The sequence below is a fragment of the Ictalurus furcatus genome, chromosome 3, assembly GCF_023375685.1.
Source record: "Ictalurus furcatus strain D&B chromosome 3, Billie_1.0, whole genome shotgun sequence".
Taxonomy (NCBI): domain Eukaryota; kingdom Metazoa; phylum Chordata; class Actinopteri; order Siluriformes; family Ictaluridae; genus Ictalurus; species Ictalurus furcatus.
This window is the reverse complement of record NC_071257.1, coordinates 24,435,979-24,458,278: the sequence shown is the minus strand read 5'-3', so window position 1 is coordinate 24,458,278 and position 22,300 is coordinate 24,435,979. Positions and strand designations below refer to the sequence as shown.

The window sequence follows — 22,300 nt, the reverse complement described above, 5'->3', positions numbered from 1 at the left end:
ACCAAAACATGCCACTGAGGGCTAATAGATAGTCCTATGCTATTCACTGTAAAGAACTGTAATGATTAATGTCATGGCACTTAAGATTCAATCGTGTCATTCAATAGTGGTCCACATGCTGGAGGACAATAGTCCAGATATCTCGCCTCACTAAACAACATATCTATGACTGTCCAGCTTTATTAAACATCTTTGACATCATTGCACTGGAGTGAAAAGGAACATTTCAGTGTGTTGCTGGTAAAAAAAATAAATAGCATGCTTCAGGTTACACTTATGCACATCAGCGCACTGGAGAGCTGCCCATCCAAATGGGTGACATCACTCAATAGTTTCATAGGGAGACTGGTGGGAATTGGGGGCGGGGGGTAGGGGCATGAGAGCAGTGAGATGGATGAGGTTTAGGCTGTTACACAGAGAGGGAAAAACCATGACGGTGACATCACCTCCCAATGTCCTTACAATGTCAAAATACAGATTGACAAAACCATCCCACTATTAGAAAACACAGCCTGCAGTGAGAGTATACACCATGAGTCACAGTTTCAACCTTTTTGAAACCAGGTATCCCTTACATTGTGCAATAATTGTTAAAGTATCGAGCATTAAATAAGAAATAAGCAATTTCATATATGAAACATTTCAACGTGACTAGTATGATAATAAAACAGAATTCAAGTGACCAGTCAATTCTAACATTTAAATATTAAACTATAACATTAATAGTTGCATCATAATGTCATTAAATAGTGGCCTTTCGCATATTGAAACTGATTTTAAATTTTTAAATATTTTTATTAATAGCATTTTTAGGTCACCCCCAAAAGTTCAAAAAGATGAACCTGTGATCAGTAAACGACCGGCGCCTGGTAGTGCCTACTTAGCGAGGCATGAGCTCCCTTTCCAGAATCTTCAAACTGACTGTCCCTCAAAAAACAGCTAAAACCCACCTCTTCCATGAACACTTAACTAACCCCTAACACTGGCTCTTACACCTGTACTCTATGATATTGTTTGGTAGCACCAAACAAGCATTGTATTGTATTGTATTGTTCTCCGCTTTACATAATTGCCTTACTTGTATTTCCTCATTTGTAATTCACTTTGGATAAAAGCGTCCGCTAAATGACTAAATGTAAATGTATTCATTGGGCATGGAAATCACACTTAGCCAGAAAGATTTTATACAAACTAACAGTTTTTACCATGAGATTGTTAAACTGGCTTCTTACCTAGCATAATCTCTAAAGGGAGACAGCCAAGGCCAGATTAAAAGGTAAATAAAAACATTCCCATGTCATTTTGGTGAAATAAATTTATGGTTTTAAGTTGAGGTGTCAAGCTATGTGACAGGCAGAAAAAAAATAATTTGGCCAAAGCCAATTTTTCAGAATTTTTGTATATTTGGCAAAATTTTACATTTCTGACATGTTTCCCCACACCACCAGGCATATATTTAAACTTATTAAGACTTAAAAGCATTTTGAAGCTTTTTGACAGTTCTAATATAGACTGCAGTTACCTCCTCGTTATACATCAGAGATTTGGAGTTCTCTTGGACCCCACTTTGTATACAGCAAATCTGGGTCTACATTCCTGGTGGATGCCTAAGTAACACATACTGTATATATTGCCATATATCGCGCACATCAACTCTGGAACACTTTCTCAACACAGCAGAACCCCAGAAAACTCCTTATGAACTCTACTGCAGCAAGTTTGGATACACTACTAAATGAATCAATTATATTTCCTAATTTATTATAATATTAATAATAACTGCATGCTTTGAGCATTATTGTATTAAATATGTCAGTCAATAAACTGTTTTCAACGTACAGTACTAAAAATGATGTGAGCTTCTTTTGAGACCTACATTGTGACAATATTGTAGTTATTTCAGAACTTATGAAATAAAAACGGTTCTTGATAGCAAGTTCAGATTTTATGGACCATAATGTATTTTCAAGGCTTTTTCCAGGCCTGTTTGGACTTGCCTAAACACTGGACTTATACTAGTTTAGCCCAACCTGCCAAACCTCAAACTGAGCAGAGAGCCAGTGCCACACTGCTCTGTCTATGCCCACATGACTGGAAGACATAGAAAGTAAAAATCACAATCGGAATTGAGGCATTGATTTGAGGTCATGCAATAAAAGAGTCACTGTGCAGCTCATCCTCATGCAGCTCTGCGTTTTGGGAGATGTAGGCTAAAGTGTTGCGTCCGGTGCTACACCACTCATGCCGGTTCTTATCGTCAGTAAATGGTGAAAACATAACAGTAGGTCGCCTCTGACCCCCACTGGTCTCACCTTAAGACCCTGAGCTTGAGCTTTATACTGCCTGTCTAGACTTGGCAAACAAAAAGACACGGGCCTGGAGCCAACCACTCAGTGAAAACATATTTCTCTATGCACATATCCGTCTGCCCTGCTCTCTCTCTCTCGCTTTCTATCTCATAAGCACACATGCACTTTCTCTGTGAAAGGACCTTTGAATTGGAATTAGGAAAGAGTGGCATCCACAGGTCTCTCATGTCCATTTCCAGTAACCCAGTTAGTGCGGAAATAAATAGAAACTGCTTCCTACAGGTTCTCATTATCCTCTACATTCCTCCCTGGCCAAATTTTCCATTCAATTTCCCCATTGATTTTACATAGAGAAGACTACAATAAAATCATACAACTCTTAAGCTAACTGCATTCCTTGTGAATCAATCACAATATGTCATTACAGAAAGCTAATAAGAGCAATAACAGATATTACTACACTAGCACGGTCATAAAACAGGACTCTCCGCAGCACTGGCATGCGTCAGTGCTCAAGACTGGGGCTTCAGCAGACTTTGAACTTTTAGTCAATTATTAACACTCATTTCCTTTCAGATTTGTTTTGTATATGCACCATATCAACCTTTTATCTACTCTGATACGCAATCACACACAATCGCAATCATACGTGCATTTTCATACGGTTCCAGTGGACGTCCGTGTGTGTATTTGAGTCATTATGTACAAGCGAGTATGCAAAATGTTTTTGCACAGAATAAATGAAAGTGTGTGCATGTGTGTGTTTGTTCTACAGCTGATTGGCGCAGTCGGTCTGGCTCCAGCACCAATGTTGGCGAGAGAGGGCCAAATTCCACACTCTCATGCCTCAGTACTTAGCCTTGTCACGGGCCAAACACACACATGCACACACACGGCCTAGGTCCCGCTCTGTGAATGTGCACCTTGTAGCACATTCTTTAAACAACAACTCACACACAGTGTGAGAACAGACAAGGAGTAGAACACATGTCTCCTGCTCTGAGGTGTCAGTGTTATGAGGATGAGAGCAGACATGACCTGTTGAAGGATCACCATGCGGTGGTTGTACAAAAGTCCACGTGAATGTAGAAAAATTATATGAATATTGAGCAGAGCGCATTGCTTGACTTTGTATATATATTTGTATTTATATATATATATATATATATATATATATACATACACACACACACATATATATAATATATATACACACACACAGGGCTAGAATTAGGGTTTTCAGAAACATCAGGTGAGATTCAGTCACAGTCACCATGACTAATAAATATCTGTTTTAAATTGTAATTTTATTTGTAATATTACTATTAGGAGACATACACCAATCAGCCATAACATTAAAACCACTGACAGGTGATGTGAATGACCTTGATTATCTCATCATAATGGCACCTGAAAGGAGTGGGATACATTAGGCAGCAAGTGATCAGTCAGTTCTCGAAGTTGACAGAACAAATGGACAAGCTTAAGGATCTGAGCAACTCTGAGTGCCCATGTTGACCCCTGTCCACCACCGAAAGAACCTACAATGGGGCATGTGAGCATCAGAACTGGACCATGGCGCAATGGAAGAAGGTGGCCTGCTCTGATGATTTTCTTTTATATAATGAGGTGCAAGCCGGGTGCTTGTGCATCACTTACCTATGGAAGAGATGGCACTAGGATGCACTATGGGAAGAAGGCAAGCTGGTGGAGGAAGTGTGATGCTCTGGGCAATAAAGAATAATGCACCCTACCATTGCAAAAACTGCTCCGGAATGATTTGAGAATCATGACAAAATTCAAGGTGTTGACTCGGCCTCCAAATTCCCCAGGTCTTAGTCCGATCGAGCATCTGTGGGATGTGCTGGACAAACAAGTCCGATCCATGGATGCCCCACCTGGCAACTTACAGGACTTAAAGGATCTGCTGCTAATGTCTTGGTGCCAGATACCACAGCACACCTTCAGAGATCTTGTGGAATCCATGCCTCAATGGGTCAGTGCTGTTTTGGCAGAAAAAGGGGACCTACACAATACTAGGCAGGTGGTTTTAATGTTCTGACTGATCAGTGTACATGTTAGGTTTGCTCAATATATTTCATATATTAATATGAAACAATATTTGATTGTATTAGAAAATCAATACATAATAAAAAATGGCATAAAAATGACATGCCTAAGTTTACAGATTGGGGTTTCTAGCATGTGTGTGTAGGGCAAAGCAGATACCGCTGAGAATGAGGTGATTGAGAAGAGAGAGAGTGAGAGTGTGTGTGTGTTGTTCTATGGCCCTGTTCAATAACCCCACAGATGGTCAGGGGTGTTTCAGGGCTGTCCATGTGATGGAGAACAGTCACTGAGTGCTTGATTGCTCAAGAAGCACAAGGCGTATCTGACAGGAGGAGGGCGTTCAGCGTTCGTCTGTGTGTGTGTGGTGGCTGTTTAAGTTTAAGTAAGATGTGTCTTTACTCTCACCTCTGACAATAATGTGGCTTATACCAGACACTACTTGCATAAAATCAAATTTTATATACTCCTTAATGGCTGTGGATTTTTGATTCATCACAGTCAGCGGCGCGAGAGGATCATTTGCATCCTCTCCTTGCATTTCGCCATTTCTCAGCGCGTGCCAGATGATTCAGGATTATATACTGGAGACAGATGAGAGCAAAAGTCACACAGTGTAAAAGCCCCATAAATCCACCTGTCACTTATGCAAAGCCATGTAAATGGAGGTAGCTGATTAAGACACAGACGTTTAAATATACACAAGTATGCCGCACACACACACCCCACAGCCCCTCCTCACATGAGCTAGTGGAGCAGTTTATCAAGTAATTATTGTTTGATTACATCGTTTCATTATCTACACTGATTGAGTCAGCGCTGACGCCAAAGGTCAAGCACCATTAGCGGTGCGATGCTTCGGGCCGCTGCGCTGGGAGCTCCTGCCCCCCTGCTGCCTTTCTGAAAGGCCTAATTGTACATTCATTTGTTTGAAGAAGAGGACACACAGAGAATGCCTGCGATGGAATATTAATGCTGTTCTGTCTCACATAAGCACTATTAGGCAAAAGAAGAGGCATGTTAGTTCAGAAGCACTGAGGGGAAAATCTGCTGTCTGTCCATACAAATTACTCAAAAGAGATGCCATCAAAACACAGACACATCCGTCTGAATGTTCCAAATGTGCTGTAAGAGAGTTTAGGGGGAAATAAATATCATCAGCTTGTCCACCAATGAATGTAGAACATCTAGACTGTGTCCATGCTGTGATGCCATGATTCTGTCTCAGTAAGTAATCTCTCAGTGTCCTAACACCAAAATAGAACTCTTCCATATTTATTCCATTCATTCTCACCTCTTTATAGTTTATATCTATAATTAAATAGCTCTATGAAAATGATTCAACCAACAGTGAATTAACAGCATATGGCTGTATTTAATCACCAGGGACACATATTCATCATGAAATGAGAGGAGAGGAAGTGAGGATAATAAATTATAAATAAACAAACAGGAAGTGATGAGGAGGTGCAGGGGGTCGGAGGATACCTGGGAGGAAAGGAGATCTCCAGCTCTTGCAAACGATCCTTAAAGACAGCCTTCTCTTTATCAAACTCTAATAGCTGTGAACAGAATAACAGAAATGTAGAGAATTAATTTCATGTTGAATTATACTGTATGGAATTTTTATTATTATTTTATTTAACCAACTTTCTGTGCTTGAATGTGATCTCCAGACAAATTAAATTTTCTATTGTAGTAGCGATAACACAGCATTTCCAGTCATGGGAAAAAGAAAATACCACCACCACCCCCCTTCAATTCAGATTGTTATTGATCAGGTCCTAAATAATAATTGTGGGGTCCTCACCAACTCCTATAAACAAACAAATAACCTCAGGTGACAACAAGAAACACAACAGATTTCAAAATGTACTCATTTTCTCCCCAAAAATTAAACCAACATTCATAAACCAGGTGAGAAAAATAAGTAAACTCTTCCTGCTTCTACAATCATAAAGAGAGTAAGTTGTGTAAGCTTCTCATCAATCTGAGAAAGGTTATAAGGCCATCTCCAAACAATTTGAAATTCACCATTCTACAGTGAGAAGGATTGTTTACAAATTGAGAACCATTAACACAGTTGCCAAACTTCCCAGGAGTGGGTGTCCCAGCACCAAGGCCAAGGTCAGACTGTTTAATGGTCAGAGATGTAAAGAAAAACCTAAAAGCCACATCATGTGATCTACAGGCCTCTGTAAGCACATTAAATGTTTATGTTCATGACAGCACAAAAAAGAAAAAGACCGAGCAAGTGTAGCTTTCATGGAAGGGTGGCTAGGTAAGTCCATTCTTTCCACAAAGAATATGGAACGTGACTTAGGTTTGTAAAATTGCATCTGAACAAACCACAAAAGTTCTGGAACAATATCCTTTGGACTGATGAGACCAAGATGGATATGTTTGATCATCATGTACAGTGCCATGTTTGGGGACAAACTAAAAACAGCACCTCACATCTATATCACCACAAACACCTCATACCAGCCGGCAAGATGTGATAGATTGAGTTGTTTAATCCTACAGAAAATGTTTACTTCAAGTTATTGTTGCTAAAGGTGGTTCTACATGTTAGATTATTTCTTGATAAACAAATTACTACATATTGAAACCTGTTGTGTTTTGTTTTTTTTTTGCTGTACCTGAGATCATTTGTTTGTTTATAGACATTGGTGAGGACCACACAATTGTTACTAAGGCCCATAAAAATAAACATAAAATAAAAAAAAATAAAATAAATAAAAATAAAGTTGAATGGAGTATGGATATGGATGTTGGTGTGTGTATGGATATGGTTGTGAGTATGTATAGATGTCTATGTCGGTGTGTATGGCATGTGTGTGTACTGATGTGTTTATGTGTCCTTTGACACCAGGCTCTGTGAATACACATGACAGTAAGGGCCTTTCCTAACAGTAGAGTGTGTGTGTGTGTGTGTGTGTGTGTGCGCGTGCAGTGTTCATCAATCATGCTCTCTCCCAGATGCACACACTCGGAGGGAGTTGAGCTCACGTCTCAGATGCAAGGATGACTGAGACGAGCTAAAGTCATTAATCAAAGCAGAACAGAATAATTAGCCTGTGTGTGTACACATTAATTATGGGAGAGACCAACAGGTACAACTGATGCCTGCATCACTGCCTCAACTGTGTGTGTGCGCGCACGCACGCGCGCGTGTGTGCGTCAGCTATATTGAGACCGATATCTATGTGCTCTTGTATATGCCTGCAGTTTCATTACTGTACATTGTGTGTGTGACTGTATTGTGTTGTGTTTGGACTGGCTTTGTGCTTCAGGACAAGCATCCATCACATTACCAGAGCTGGACAAGTATACTCACACATGCGCGCGTGCACACACACACACACACACACACACACATAATATGCAAACTACATGATTGAGTGTCTATATGAAATGAGTTTTGTGTATGCCTGGGAGAAAGACCCTGAGTATAAGTACAATGTGTGTGTTTCTTAGGACAGGAGTCTCACCTCTGAGATAAACCTGAGTGAAATTAAACACAGAAATCTGTCAGGAAAGTTTGTATAGTAAGAGGTGGTTTAAGTAAAAGTCTGTGTTTTGCCGGTAAGTAAGAATATGTGTATGCAAGTCATTCATTCAGCAGGACATCCTGAGGGCCGAAATTTCACACTACATTTCACTGTGGCTCAATTTAGCAGAATGATTTGCCCATCTGATGGGTCGGCAGTAAAATCAAAACTTCGTCCAAGTTCAAGGGCCTGCTGTTTTATAGAGGCTTGTGCTGTTTATCAGATACCACTGAACTTGAGGCTCGAAAGGGCAAAGAGATCACAGGGCCAGTGCAGAAGACAAGGGCTCAGATGAGGAAGTACCATCAGAAATAAAAATAAATGTCAGCATTAGCTCAAAATGAGCACTTTGCCTCAATAGGCTCAGCCACGTAAATCACCGTGCTTTGATTGCTTGGGAGCCGAGCCTTTCGGGAAAAGTGCACAGTGAAATGTCCCCCTGGATTTCTGGCGGCCCATGCTATGTCCCTTGCCATAATTGTGCTTTGATTTATGCTTTGTCAAATACGGCCCTGACAACGTCGGCCGCCATTAAATGCCATCAATAAGAGCCGGGTGAGAGGTCATTTAATTTGATTTTTACGCCGCACACTTCACTGCAGGGCCAATACGGCCCCCAACTTTTATGATGTATTCATTATTTTGTGCCAAACCGATATACTGTCAAGCTCAGACACGAAGGAAAGGATGGAATGTGGACAATCAACGCATCCCAAACACCTCAAACAGAGTTATCATTACATTTTGAATGGAAACTCATTAGGGGCATACACAAAATAAAACACAAAACAAATAAACAAACACAAAATTACAATTAAGTAGTAAAAAAAATAATATATAAACAAACAAACATCAATACAAACATATAACAAGCATGCAAACAAACAATACAAAAATACAAACAAGTAATAAACCAAGAAACAATAAACAAACAGTAATACAAACATATAAACCAGCAAGGAAAACAAACAAACAAACAAAAAAAATAAAACAAATTAGCTGTCCAAAGTACATTTGGACATAATTTGGAAGGAACAGTTTAGCCACAACTAAAGTTCACACCACTTTCTGAAATGGAATTCTTTAGTGCTGGACTGGAGTTAAAATACCCAGCAAGAAATGGAAGTCTATGGCTATGTCCACATTAATCCGGATACATCTGAAAGCTGCATTTTCGTTTTAAAACATTCTCCATCTACACTGGCGTTTTCAAATGCTTTCCAAAAATTGTTTGTCCACACTGAAACATCTGAAAACGCTTACATCACTATACTGCATACGCGTAAAAAAAAAATGTAAGAAGCTTTGGCTTGCGTAATTTCAGTCAGGTGTTTATATAAAAATGCGATCTGAAGGCTGTAAAAAGTGGCATTAATCTTTAACAAAGCTATCAAACTATAACACTTTAACAAAGCTATCAGCAACTGCACTAGAACATCGTCCAACATCTTGGTTTTTTTTGGTTTGTTTTTTTTTTTAGTTGAATGACTGCATCATGTGACTAAAAATATGTCAAATATGTGATTTGGAATGTCTCTGTTTTCTCAGTCTACACTACAACGCTGAAACGGCGTTTTCAATTTTATCCTCATGGGAGGGTTTTTGAAGAGCTCTGTTTTCATTGAACAAAAACACTGTCTCAGTGTGGGCAGAAAGCCAAAACGGAGAGTAAAAGATGCGTTTTCAAATTTATCCGGATTAATGTAGACGTAGCCTAACTCACGCAAAATATTTCACTTTGACTCCTGGGCAAAATAACAGACACAAACGTCAGCCACCAATCTTGCACTGGTTGAGCAACTACATTTTGGTAAAGAGAAACATTTTATAAATTTGACTTTTGGCTGAATTATTCATTTGCTCACCTTTGCAAAGTTTCTGTCCCTTCCAAGTAGAGTCAGGACTGAGTGGACAACAGAAATGTCCTTTATTTATCATTTTAGAGATCATTTTAAGTGACGATAAAATAAACATGTTTGTTTTCACACTTTAATTAGGTATGGTCAAGTTTTGAGCAGCGGTTTAGTTTCAACTTGTCACTTTGACCTTTCTACACGTATGTGTTTCCTGCCAGTGTTTGCTTCCTGCCTGTCAGGGAAGGACATTGGAACAGTGTGTTTGGTCACTTCTGCCTGCAGAACACTGGACTTACATTAGATTTGCGCTGCTCTGCAGCTTAGGCTCCGTGACAGATAAAGTATGGCTGGACATACGCAGAAGGACCATGTTATTTATTTATTTGGACTCTTAAAAACTCCTGCGGTTTGAGAAATGCGGTGGCTGAGGACGCGAGGAGCATGAGGAGCCTGACAGAAAAGTTCATCACTTGCTCCACTCCTCCCTCCCTGCGCTCTCGTTCGTCCCACCGGCTGGCCAGCTACAACAGATAAAGTTACAATAAAGAGATACTAAAACAAAATCAATGGGAAGATGAGAGATTGAGGGTGGGGGGGCGGGTTGTACATTTAGCACAGTCCGCGACTGCAGAATGTCTCGGCCCGATGGTGTACACACGCACGCTCTCTCTCTCTCTTTCACACACACACACACACACACACGAACACACACACATAACCTCCCCCTCCACAGCAAATCCCACGCCCCCTCGACGCAGCGGTCCCCGGAAAATTTAATCTTCCCAAATCCTCATCAGAGCTCTCCATCCTCTGCACCTGACAGCCACCCGGATAATTAATTATACAATTTCGATGGGAATATCGACTAAACAAAGCTATTAATCATTGCAAAAGTCAATAGGCATGGACACATTCAATCATGTCCCCACCAATGATTACTCCTCTCAAAATACAATAATTATTTTCAAGAGCTGCCTCGAATTAAATTTCTGTCAAGCCGGTACAAGTCTAGTAGTTGATGAAGGATGCAATGGATTTTTATTTATTTATTTATTACATTCCCCCACCTTTTGGAAGGGGGAGGAGGGACATTTGTCGTTTTGGAAAGGTAGTTTGTTTCATAAGGCTCATAAGACAGTATGTTTAACTGGAACATGAGCATCAAATTATCTCTCACAAGCCATCAAGTCATTCATCTTACTGCTCTCCAGTGATGTGAAAGAAAACACACCACACACAAACACAGTCTATAGAGGGACCAAGGCTTGGACACACACACCTTCTCTTATGAGTACATACTAGAACAGTCACCTCCTGTGTATATAGACAGAAAAGTGAGGTCAGAATATTTTTGTTCATTAAACAGACTTTAACGAACAAGACCGTCTGTGTGTATATGTGTATTTCTCATCATACCTGCAACTCTCAAATGCTCACAAATCCACTTTGTGCCTAATTATATTAATCTCGGTCATAAACGGGACTGCACTTTCTGTTTTTGACACTAGCCTGAAAACATAAAGACCCTAAGCGTGATGCATTTTGTTTTAAAAATAGAATGAATGAAGCACTATGATAAACAGAGAATACATAGCTCACCAGCGTTCCATTGTTTTCCCGGAAAACATCCTGGTTAATGTAGTTAAAAAGCTTCTTTTCGAGTTGTAGCACAACCTACAAAACAGAAAGCAGAGACAAGTTTGTACTAACAGCATCCAAGATAACAAGGCCAGCACTGTAATGTAAAGTCATGGGAGATTTTAGGCTATGGTACATACGTAAACCTGTCGAATGATGCTCTGGCTGGATTCTGGCATTAAAAAATTAAGTAATGACAAGATGGGTTTTGGTAAAAAAATTATTTTTTACGGCTTATAATTCGACATCTACTTTCCATCCACTTTTTGTACCGCTTAGGCTGGCAACACACTTTATAAAAATTTTTAAGCATGATTTACACCCTCCCCAACAATCAGCGATTTGAGGTTTGTCGCTACCAGCTTTTTGTCCAAAAAAGTTGTGTGGTGTCATTACGATTATTTTACTGCTCTGGATCCAATCAGAGCCTCCCCAATCCCAAATCGTAAATATCAAACATGTTTGATATTGATGACTCTTGATCGGGCTGCCGGAGGCAGGATACCTGCAATAGCCAACGAGAGCGAGCAAGTGTGTCCAACCGGGTGATGCGTGCTTTTATAGCAGAAACATGGCAGCCACAAACATGCCAAGAAAGTGCATGTTTCCACAACAGAGACAACTGAATAACTTCTTAATAGTATGTTGAGCCTAGGATGCTGCGCTCTCTGGTTTTTGAGAGAGAGAGAGAGAGAGAGAGAGAGACAGCGATAAAGAGAGAGAGAGAGAGAGAGGGAGAGAGAGAGAGAGCGAGAGAGAAAGAAAGAAAGAAAATAACTTTCTGAATGAGGCAGCTGATATGCTGCTAATAAACAAAACGGAGTGTGAGTGATATTGTCTTCTGAAGTCAGGTTTGATAAAACGCGAGTTTCTGTGAGATCTCGTGTCTGTGAAATCGTTACTATGGACAGGTGCGTAGGACTGGGGGAGGAAATCAGAGTACCCGGAGGAAACCCCCGAAGCATAGGGAGAATATGCACACACAGGGTGACATGGGAATCGGACACCCAACTCTGGAGGTGCGAGGCAAATGTGCTAACATCTAAGCCATCATGACCCCGACCCCTGGTGTTTTTCAGGGTCAGCAGAAAGGACTCTTTAGTGTCCTAAGTTATTGTAACTGTAACCTTAATTGCCTACCGCCTGTAAACGGTTAGTGTCTTAAGGACTGTTCCACAGGTGCATGTGCAATCATTGTGTATGGTTCATTGAACAAGCATGAAAAACCTCGTTTAAACCCTTTCCAATAAAGATCTGTACAGCTTATTTGGATTTTACAAAATTGTCTTTAAAATACAGAAAGTATTTCTTTTTTTTTTTTTGCTGAGTTTATATGGAAAAGAAAAACATTTCCTGTAGTCTTCAGAAATATACAGTACTGTGAAAAATTCTTAGGCACATGCAAAGAAATGCTGTAGACCAAAGATCCCTTCAAAACAATGAAATTAAATGTATCTAAATAAAATAAAAATAAGAGCAGTAAACAGTAGAAAATGAAACAAAGTCAATACCTGGTATGACAAAAAAATAAAATAGTAGTGTCAGGTAGAATTAGTGCAGTTTTATAAGGAAATGAGCTGTAAGTTTTATTGAGCATCTTGCAGAACCAGCCACGGTTCTTCTGGAGACTTTGACTGTCGCACTCGCTTCTTATTTTTGCAGAAAAATCCAGCAGCCTTCATTGTGTTTTTTGTCTGAAAAGTGTCTCTTACCATGTACTATGCTGCTTTCTTTACTGACATACAAACATTTTTCTGTAACATTTAATTTTGTGCTAGAAAACTAATGTTTGGAAATCTAAAATGTTTTTTGTACTGACTCGATAATGGAGAAGTCATAAAATAAAAAATCTATAACAAAGTTTGTACTAAAAAAAAAAAAAGGTGTTTAAGACTTCTGCACAGAACTGTATACAGTAGAAAATGTTAAAATTTCACAATGTGAAGGATTTTCCCAGGCGGCCACCCACACACACCCACAGTTTAAATATATACAATTATCGTCAGGCTTCCGAAATTTCCTTAGTAATATACTAAAAGTTTTCCTCCTGCTCTCTGACTGGCATGAATCTCAAATAAATATCAGATGCTCTGAAGAAATTAGCACAAAGGTAAATAATTGAATTCCGATTTAAGGTGATACAAGAATGAACTATTGTAATAATGTAATAGCAATGTAGTGCTATTGTGAACTATTTTAATAGTAGTGTAGTGTTTGAGTGTGTCTACGCTTTGCAGTTTTCACCTTGCGGTCATTGTCGGACTCTCGGAATATGAGCTTGTCCACTTGTGTGTTGTCTGCAGTTCGAACCGTCTGCATGGTGGCTGTAGAACACAGACTCTGGAGGCAGAGACAAATGACAGATTAAGTCAATAATAACAAATATTAACAAATATAGCATTAATATCGGATGAACTTCCTCTATAACAGTATGAAAGCTGAGGTTGAAAATCTACACACTAGCACTGTGACATATTTAAACATAATTAAGACATAAGACACAAGTTACAGCCTTTCTGAAATTCGACGTGCCATTTTAAAGCACTGAAGGGTCACAAACTATGAAACTATTTAGAAAAATGCAGCTACATTCACATTTCTACACAAGGTGTAATATTATAAAATAGATCACATGAAAATCTTTAACACTGTTTTCAGCAGATTATGGTATCAAATTTGCCTTTTAAAAAGGATAACAAGAAAAGCAGTGAATGTTTTTAATACAAACTTATGAGGGTTTGAGTAGTTAATAAAATTGATTCTGTCATACCTCTATACAGCGTTAGACACTACCAGAAGTGTTAGACATTTCCATCTAGAACTCTTAAAAGTTCTTTGGTTTATCCCTCTTGTTCCCCCTTAATGGTTCTATGTACAATTCTCCAACAGTGGGAAAGCCAAGGAGCCTTAACTATTGTAAAAGCCCTTGAAGAACCCCTTTTTCTATGAGCATAATGACTGTTGTTTACAAAGAAGGACACACTGTTTTAATAGTCTTATAGTATATTTCAAGGAATATGTCACACCTGAAATTTTTTTTTTTTTGTAACATCATCTAAAGCAGGGGGTCATCAACTTATGGAACATGGTCCAGATGTGGACCCAGCAGAGTCGACAAACATGTGGAAAAACCTGGACAGGCATAGGATCTGCTATAGAACCATTTTGACTATTATTTATTTCATGGTTTCATTTGGCATTTATGGAAATGATTTGACTAAAGGCAACTCACTGGTATCAAAGACTAGCTACAAGGCTATAGACATTAGGCTAGAAAGAGAAAATATTTTTTAATTTTGTTTAGTGCATGGTCTAAAGAAATGGCTTTAAAAAAAATAATAATTTGATGGAAAAAAACAGAAGTATGTGGCATTAATCAAAAGTGTTAATGTGCACCAGGGCGAAACAAAACATAACCATTTCGAATTGTCTTATTTATAGCTGTGAACTAATTATTAATGGTTATGCATTAAAAAGTAACTGATGTCATTCAATTATGTTAGTTGCCTTTGTAAGCCAGAACTTTTATGTAACTGTAGCTTTTTAATCATTTTAGTTGAATACTCTCAGTACAAGCCATTATAAAAATCCTATTAAAGGTATAAATATTTCAGGTGGTATACCACAATATCATAACTAATGCTGCATTTACAGCCAAAGCTAACAAGGACCTTTACGTAGCATACTGAGTCCAAACTACCCAAACAATACCCAATGCATTTTAATGATTCTGAGGAACCAGAAATAGAGAAAAGAGCATGATGTCCCTCTGGCCTTCTTTATGTCTCGGTATTGTCCTGACCCCCGAAGAGTGTGTGCACGGCTAAATTCCCTTTTTGTGAAGTCTTTTTAACAATTAGTTAAACATTCGACCATCTGTGTTTGAAGACAGTTGAATGAGGTAAAGCCAGTCCTGCTGGTTCCCATCCCACAGGCCTTATTGAAATTCAAAGCACAGATTAGTTAATTAGGTCAAGCCAATATAGCAGAAAGGGGAAAAAGAAGGCCCTTTAGAACGAAATGTCACAGTTTGGGCCAGCAAGCTCACAGAGCTGTGCTGCAGATTAAAACAAACAGTGGCAGAAAATATAGGAGCAAACCTTCTTCCCTCACTCCTTCTCCCCCTTCCTTTCTTCCCTTCATTTGGATGCTTTCTAAGCTCTAACAAATCGCTCCATCTTTTGCTCATTTGGGTCCAAGCGGCAGCTCACGGTGCTCCCTTCGCAGCCTCAAAGTAATGCGCTTTACAGGGTTTAAGCTGCTTTGAGCCATGAATAAGCCCCAAAAAAGATCTCCCTAAAAAGGCTAAAGGTAGAGATACTCAGCCTGACAAAGTCATTGTAGCCACACACACACACACACACACACACACACACACACTGAGACAACGCTGTAAAATTGATCTTTTTCTCAGAAATTACTGCTGTAAAAATGATAATTCAGCTAATAACTAACAATAGTTAGTCTATAAACAGATACCCAGTGAAATTCAATATGAGAAAACAGAACACTTTAAAGAATGTTGGCCAAGAAAATAAATACAGAATGTAAAACAATTTTATTTAAAGGCCTTTCACTTATGGTTCAACTCTTAGCTCTCTTCGCCAGAAACCCTCCCTCTGTCCTTGTCTCAGCCAGAGAGTCAGCCAAGCAGAAAACCCTCGCCATTTCAGATGGGCCATGCTGCCAGAGAGCAAAGCAGCCTTACTGAAATTAAAAGTATCCATTTATGAGTACAGAAGCACAAAATCCATTCATGTTTAAATAATTTGGTTAATCCACAGGGAGCAGGTGCTGCCAAGTGCTGATGATGTTTTTGTTCACAATTACACATTAAAAGCTGATGGACAGATGTGTACACTCACTCACAGACATGCACAAGGCATATTCGCTTACTCCATTCTCCTGGTTGTGCAGATCTCCTTTTTAAAACAAACTAAAGAGTTTAGGATATCATGAAAAACGTCATGAAAAATGTCACTACTTTTCACTAATGTTGATTTGCTTTATATACTGTACTGAATGATAAACATATTGATGAGCATCTTGTGACCTTGCTATTATAATGTTCTGCTAGAGTTAAGAATGAATGGGAGATAATACTTAGGTCACTTATAATACCAAGTGTCACAGTCTACAGCTGCTTGTTCTAAGTGGGGTTTTGTCTCATTCGGAAGAGTGAAAAGTCAGACCCCTCAGGGGGATCAAGACTGATATCCTTATTCATGTGAGTCACAGGATGGCTCTCTTTAACGGTGATTAAATACTATAAACCAATCAATCAATCAATCAATCAGACAATCGCAAACACACAAAGAAACATGCTAGTGTTTGTATATTTGTGATGCCACAGTTCATTCATGCTCCAAATACTACTATTTTTGCTTGATGTAGGAAATAAATGACATTTTAACTCTATTTTATCTTTTACATATTTGTAATTAAAATAGAAATAGTACATATAAATATTTTATCTTGTACTTTTATATATATATATATATATATATATATATATATATATATATATATATATATATATACACACACACACACACACACACACACACACACACATATATATATATATATATATATAGACACACACACACATTAATTCAAACACAGAAAACGTTTTCCCCATTTTTACCAATATGAAGGTAAATTTTTCTTCATGAATTTTGTGCTTAGGAAAGCAAGAAAATGCTCACTACTAATGCTAGGCACAATTTACTTAAAGGAATTTGACAATATTAAAAGATCCAGTCCACTATATCTCACCTTATTTTGCCTAATCAACACTTGTCAAATGATTCCCTTCACCTTGTGTAACTCACTCCATGAACAAGACCCTTATGCTATTCACTCAAAAGCAAGTGCATCGTGATTCTCAGAGCCAAGGAAAGCCTGGTGCATTTTGTTAATACACACTATAAAGACCAGAGAGTAGGTGCTGACCCGATCCAGTCATCTAATTGTTGATCATATATGGGCAATAATCACAAACAGTAAATCTACAATAGCTTGAGAGAGAGAGAGAGAGAGAGAGAGAGAGAGAGAGGTTGAGGTTTGGGTCTCTGGGTCAGTCCAGTAACCACAGTGAGAGTGTGCACACAGAAGACTCTTTCAGCTGCTCTATTAAAAAACAGCATCTAAATAAATTAAATTCTATACACACTCTCTGACCCCTTCTAAATGATATTACCCTAACTCATTTTATAGTAACTGGGCTTTTCATTTGATGCACCACAATGAAATGAAGAGCTATAATACATGGGAGAGAGGAAATAACCAACTACAGACATTTGAAAGGCTTCCTCTGGATACTGCAAGCGAACTATCTATTGACATCTAAAAGTATTTGCTTGTGAGTTTATGTGTGTGTATTAAGCAAGTCCAGGGTCAGTTAATCTCAAACGTAGGGAGTACTAACTCTGGCTGTATATTACACGATTATTAGACTTATTAGATTAGCGTATCATTGAATAAAATGAAAATTTGTGTTCAAATCCAGTTTTGTCCAAAGTATCGTCCTAAACTACTTCTCCCTCCTTCACGACCTCATTCATGTGCTTTAACTGAATTAGAATCTGTTTTATTTGCCAGCTGTTACACGTATGATGGATTTGCAAATATAACATACTAAACAGACAACAAATATAAGAAGTGCAAGAGAAAAGGGAACAAACTAAGTATAACCTGACAAGGGTACGAAAGAAAATTTTGAGACGTATAAAGTATTACATAAGGAATAAAATATAATGGGGCATGCTGTTAAAGGAAAAGAAATCAATGATAAGGTGATATGATGAGCACCAGTATGAAACCGCCCATTTTATTCCGTTACCACAGTAATTTGCTAACGTTAGCAATTTTTTAATCTTCTAAAAAACAACATATGCGTTTGATCCATTCTTAGGTATATTTAATATTGAAGAACGTCTGCGAAACATTATATATTCTACATTTACATTACAGCAGCTATAGACATTTCTTCAACAGCTTTAGTGCGGTCCAACAAACACACTTCATATAGTGTGCAGCTCGTCTTTCATCGACGGATATTGATTCTCTTAAACGGTTATTAATGAGCCGATACGACTGGCTGCAAGTAGTTGTGGAGTGTGTGTGGCGGGGGCAGTTTGGAGCAAAGCCTGTGCTTTATTGTCAGATGCTCTTTAGAGTGTTAATCCCATCAATGAGAGAGAAAGCACAGCTCAGTTACAGATGCTTTGGCTATACAGAGAGGCTAAATCAATGCATCCTCACAATAAATCCCTCTCTCCGAACACACACACCTTATGCTACTGCAGTCACACACAGCTGGAGATGGTTTCAGTCCAAACATTCAGCTCGTACAACTGCCCAATACACACACACACACACACACACACAGTTCAGTACTGTAAGACAATATTTCCAATGAATGATATTGTTAAGAATAATCCTATATAAGCCTAACTAGTAAAATAATGTCTTACTGCACAGACAAACACTCACAGGTGTCAAACATGATATTAATCCATTTCTCCTAGGTTGGATTAATGTGGAGGAAATCCACTTTAAGATGCAACTCTGATATATAGTGTTTTAAAAAGAGTGAGTTTTTTTTCTAATAAAGTGATTGCAGCTTACAAAGAGAACCTTAAAATCAAGCCACAATTTATTATAGTAAAACTGACATTAAAACGATTCATTAAAAAAAAGAAAACATTAGTTAAACTAGTTAATGATCCTAGTAAAAAAACAAACAAACAAACAAAAAAAACCTGCTTCTCTCACAGGATTGGCCAAGTTGTTTTGTAACTCTTGTTATAGGCCCATGATACAGAGGTCTTACACTGCATTGGGCTGACCTCTGAACCTCAGAGCCTCCTCCTGTAATCTCCTTCTATCACTCAGAGCAGACATTATTGATTTCCAGCTCATAACTCCTCATGCCACCACTCACTGCCCTGCCATTACACTAACATGATGAGCAATTGTGAACATTTACGGAGTAGAGTAATTAGATCTCAATTTGAGAGAGACAGAAACAGAGAGGCGTTAGAGTTGATAGGTCTCAGTGGTGCTGTTTAAGAAATGCTTTTCTGTCAATTCGCTGGGTTTGGCCCTTTGCATCAGAGAACCTGCTGGCAGTCATGGTTCATTAATATTTTACTACCAATGCCTACAATGGAGCTGCCAATTCTCTGCAGACAAACATTATAACATTACAGGGTTACAGGCACTCAAATCACACACTTTCAGAATGAAGACATTTGCTTAACACCACAATAAAATACAGATTAAAATGAATTTCAATATACTTTTTTTGGCTCAACATTAAATACATCAATGTATGGAAAAATAATTCTCACAAATATCTTGCACTACTTTTTCATGGGGAGGTGGGATAGTGTAATTATTACCAGAGTGTCTCTGAGATTCTAGTCCTATCCAAATCATGTTAATATTAATTATTACAAACTGTCCTGTAGTAAGAAGCGCAATTAGGAGATTTCATCTTTTTTGTTACATATACTGTACAAGGACGTACAAAGAGACTTTTATACAAAGATTCAAAATAAATATTTACTTAAATTTTCACTACAGGCTTACATAGTTTAAATGGTCAATTAATACCACAAAGCAGTGGTCGTTTTAGACTAGGTTATCATAGGGTGAAAATTTCAAACCGTAACATACACCTAGCACTCTATGTGGATCACTGTTCAATAATATGGGCAGTTAATAAGTAGATAATATGGGTTTCAATAAGTTCTGTAGATATCTCTGGGTAGATAATGGCAGCCAAGGTGGCTATAACAGACTTCACCTTTCTTTTTCTCTCGGTCTCTCTCTTTAATTGAGATCTAATTACTCTGCCCCATAAATGTTCACAATGGCTCATCAGTGTTAGCGTAATGGCAGGGCAGTGAGTGGTGGCATGAGGAGTTATGAGCTGGAAATCAATAATGTCTACTCTGAGTGATGGAAGGAGCCTACAGGAGGAGGTTCTGAGGTTCAGAGGTCAGCTCAATGCAGTGTAAGGCCTCCATATTGTGAGCTTGTACCCAACATTACAGGGCTACATAGACAGCTGGTTCAGTTCTTAAAGACTGCCTAAAACCAGTTAAAACCAGATATTATTTGAGGATTAGTTTTGTCCAAACCATCTAATCACAGATAGTTACATGTTCGACACTGTAAACACTGTATTTTGTTACTAAATCATCTCGATATACTTGTCTCTAAATAGATATCTGAAAACTACACAACTAGTCTTGAAGAAATGATTATTATTACAACATACACCGATTGTGTAGGTCCCCCTTGTGCCACTCAAAGCAGCTCTGACCCGTTGAGGCATGGACTCCACAAGATGTTTGAAGGTGTGCTGTGGTAATTGGCACCAAGACGTTAACAGCAGCTCCTTTATGTCCAAGTCCTGTAAGCTGCGAGGTGGGGCCTCCATGGATTGGACTTGTTTGTCCAGCACATCCCACAGATGCTCGATTGAATTGAGATCTGAATTTGGAGGCCAACCATTCCTGTACAATTTGTGGAAGGGTGCGTTATTCTGCAGAATGAGTCCACTGCCATTAGGGAATATCATTGCCATGAAGGGGTGTACTTGGTCTGCATCACTATTTAGGTAGGTTGTACGTGCCAAAGTAACATCCACATGAATGCCAGGACCCAAGGTTTCCCAGCAGAACATTGCCCAGACCACCTATTACATTGCTCAATGGTCCAGTTCTGATGCTCACATGCCCACTGTAGGCACTTTCGGCAGTAGATGGGGTCAGCATGGTCACTCTGACTTGTCTGCAGCTACACGGCCCCACATGCAGCAAGCTGCAATGCACTGTTCTGACCAGTGTTGGGTAAGTTACTCAAAAAAAGTAATCCACTACAGATTACTAATTACTACTTTAAAATTGAAATCTGATTACATTACTGCACATAAAAAGTAATCAGATTACTAATTACTTTACTTTCACATTATCAAACCTACAAAAATATACTACAAAGTGAACCTTATAGTTCTTTCAGTAATTTTAGCGCACATCAATGTATGACACGATCAGAAAACGCCGGATTTATTGTAAAACTTGCTTCGGGTGTTGTCACTGTTTGTAGGACTACCAGACCTATAAAATATAAAACTTTTCTAACTAGGCTAGTTTGGGGTCACTAACCAAGGGGAGGCACAGCTAAACTATCATTGTATGGGTTTAGCTGCTACAGTGCCATGCAATGTACATTATCTTTCCTTATGCTCTGCTCATATCATGTTCACGTAAACTGGAACTCATATAGACATGTACACACCTTGTTTTCCTGCTCAGCATCAGTGGATGTTAGTGTTTCAGTTTCAACCCCTTTACTGGTTTAAAAAATATATCGGCGTATATTCATTTTTCCTCACACTGACTGTGAGCTAGTGTTTGGCAGAATTGAGAGCTGTCAGCCAATAAGACACGAGTGTTTCCACATATTTTCCTGTAAACCCTGTCTGATTGGTCTCGCCTCCGTTCACTAAAGATATAAAATTACAACACTACTGTCTTCTTTTATGGATGTTCAGTTACATAGTGACAAACCGCTCCAAGTGGAGAATTATTTGGGGCTAAAGGAAAAATCTTCAGAAGAAAATGTGATTTATTTTAAAAATGCATTTTACTTAATATTGTTTTCTCAACAATAAATTTGTAACGCAAGTAGCGTAAATTTATTGATATCAGTAACTGTAATCAAATTACATAAATTTAAAATGTAATGTGTTACATTACTGCATTATCAGAAAAAGTAATTAGATTACATTAACATGTTACTTTGTAACACTTTACACCCAACCCTGGTTCTGACACCTTTCTATCATAGCCAGCATAAA

At 38.6% G+C, this 22,300-nt stretch overlaps 1 protein-coding gene across 2 annotated transcripts in view; it reads right to left on the bottom strand.

Moving 5' to 3' along the window:
- LOC128605857 (inositol polyphosphate-5-phosphatase A) overlaps positions 1-22,300 on the bottom strand; it is a 184,218-nt gene that overhangs the window by 16,978 nt on the left and 144,940 nt on the right. For both annotated transcript variants that reach the window (XM_053621663.1, XM_053621664.1), the window contains exons 10-12: positions 13,669-13,764; positions 11,386-11,460; positions 5,865-5,938 (exon numbers count right to left, since the gene is read on the bottom strand). In XM_053621663.1, the coding sequence (XP_053477638.1) occupies positions 5,865-5,938; positions 11,386-11,460; positions 13,669-13,764 (245 nt within the window). The remainder of the gene's footprint in view (positions 1-5,864; positions 5,939-11,385; positions 11,461-13,668; positions 13,765-22,300) is intronic.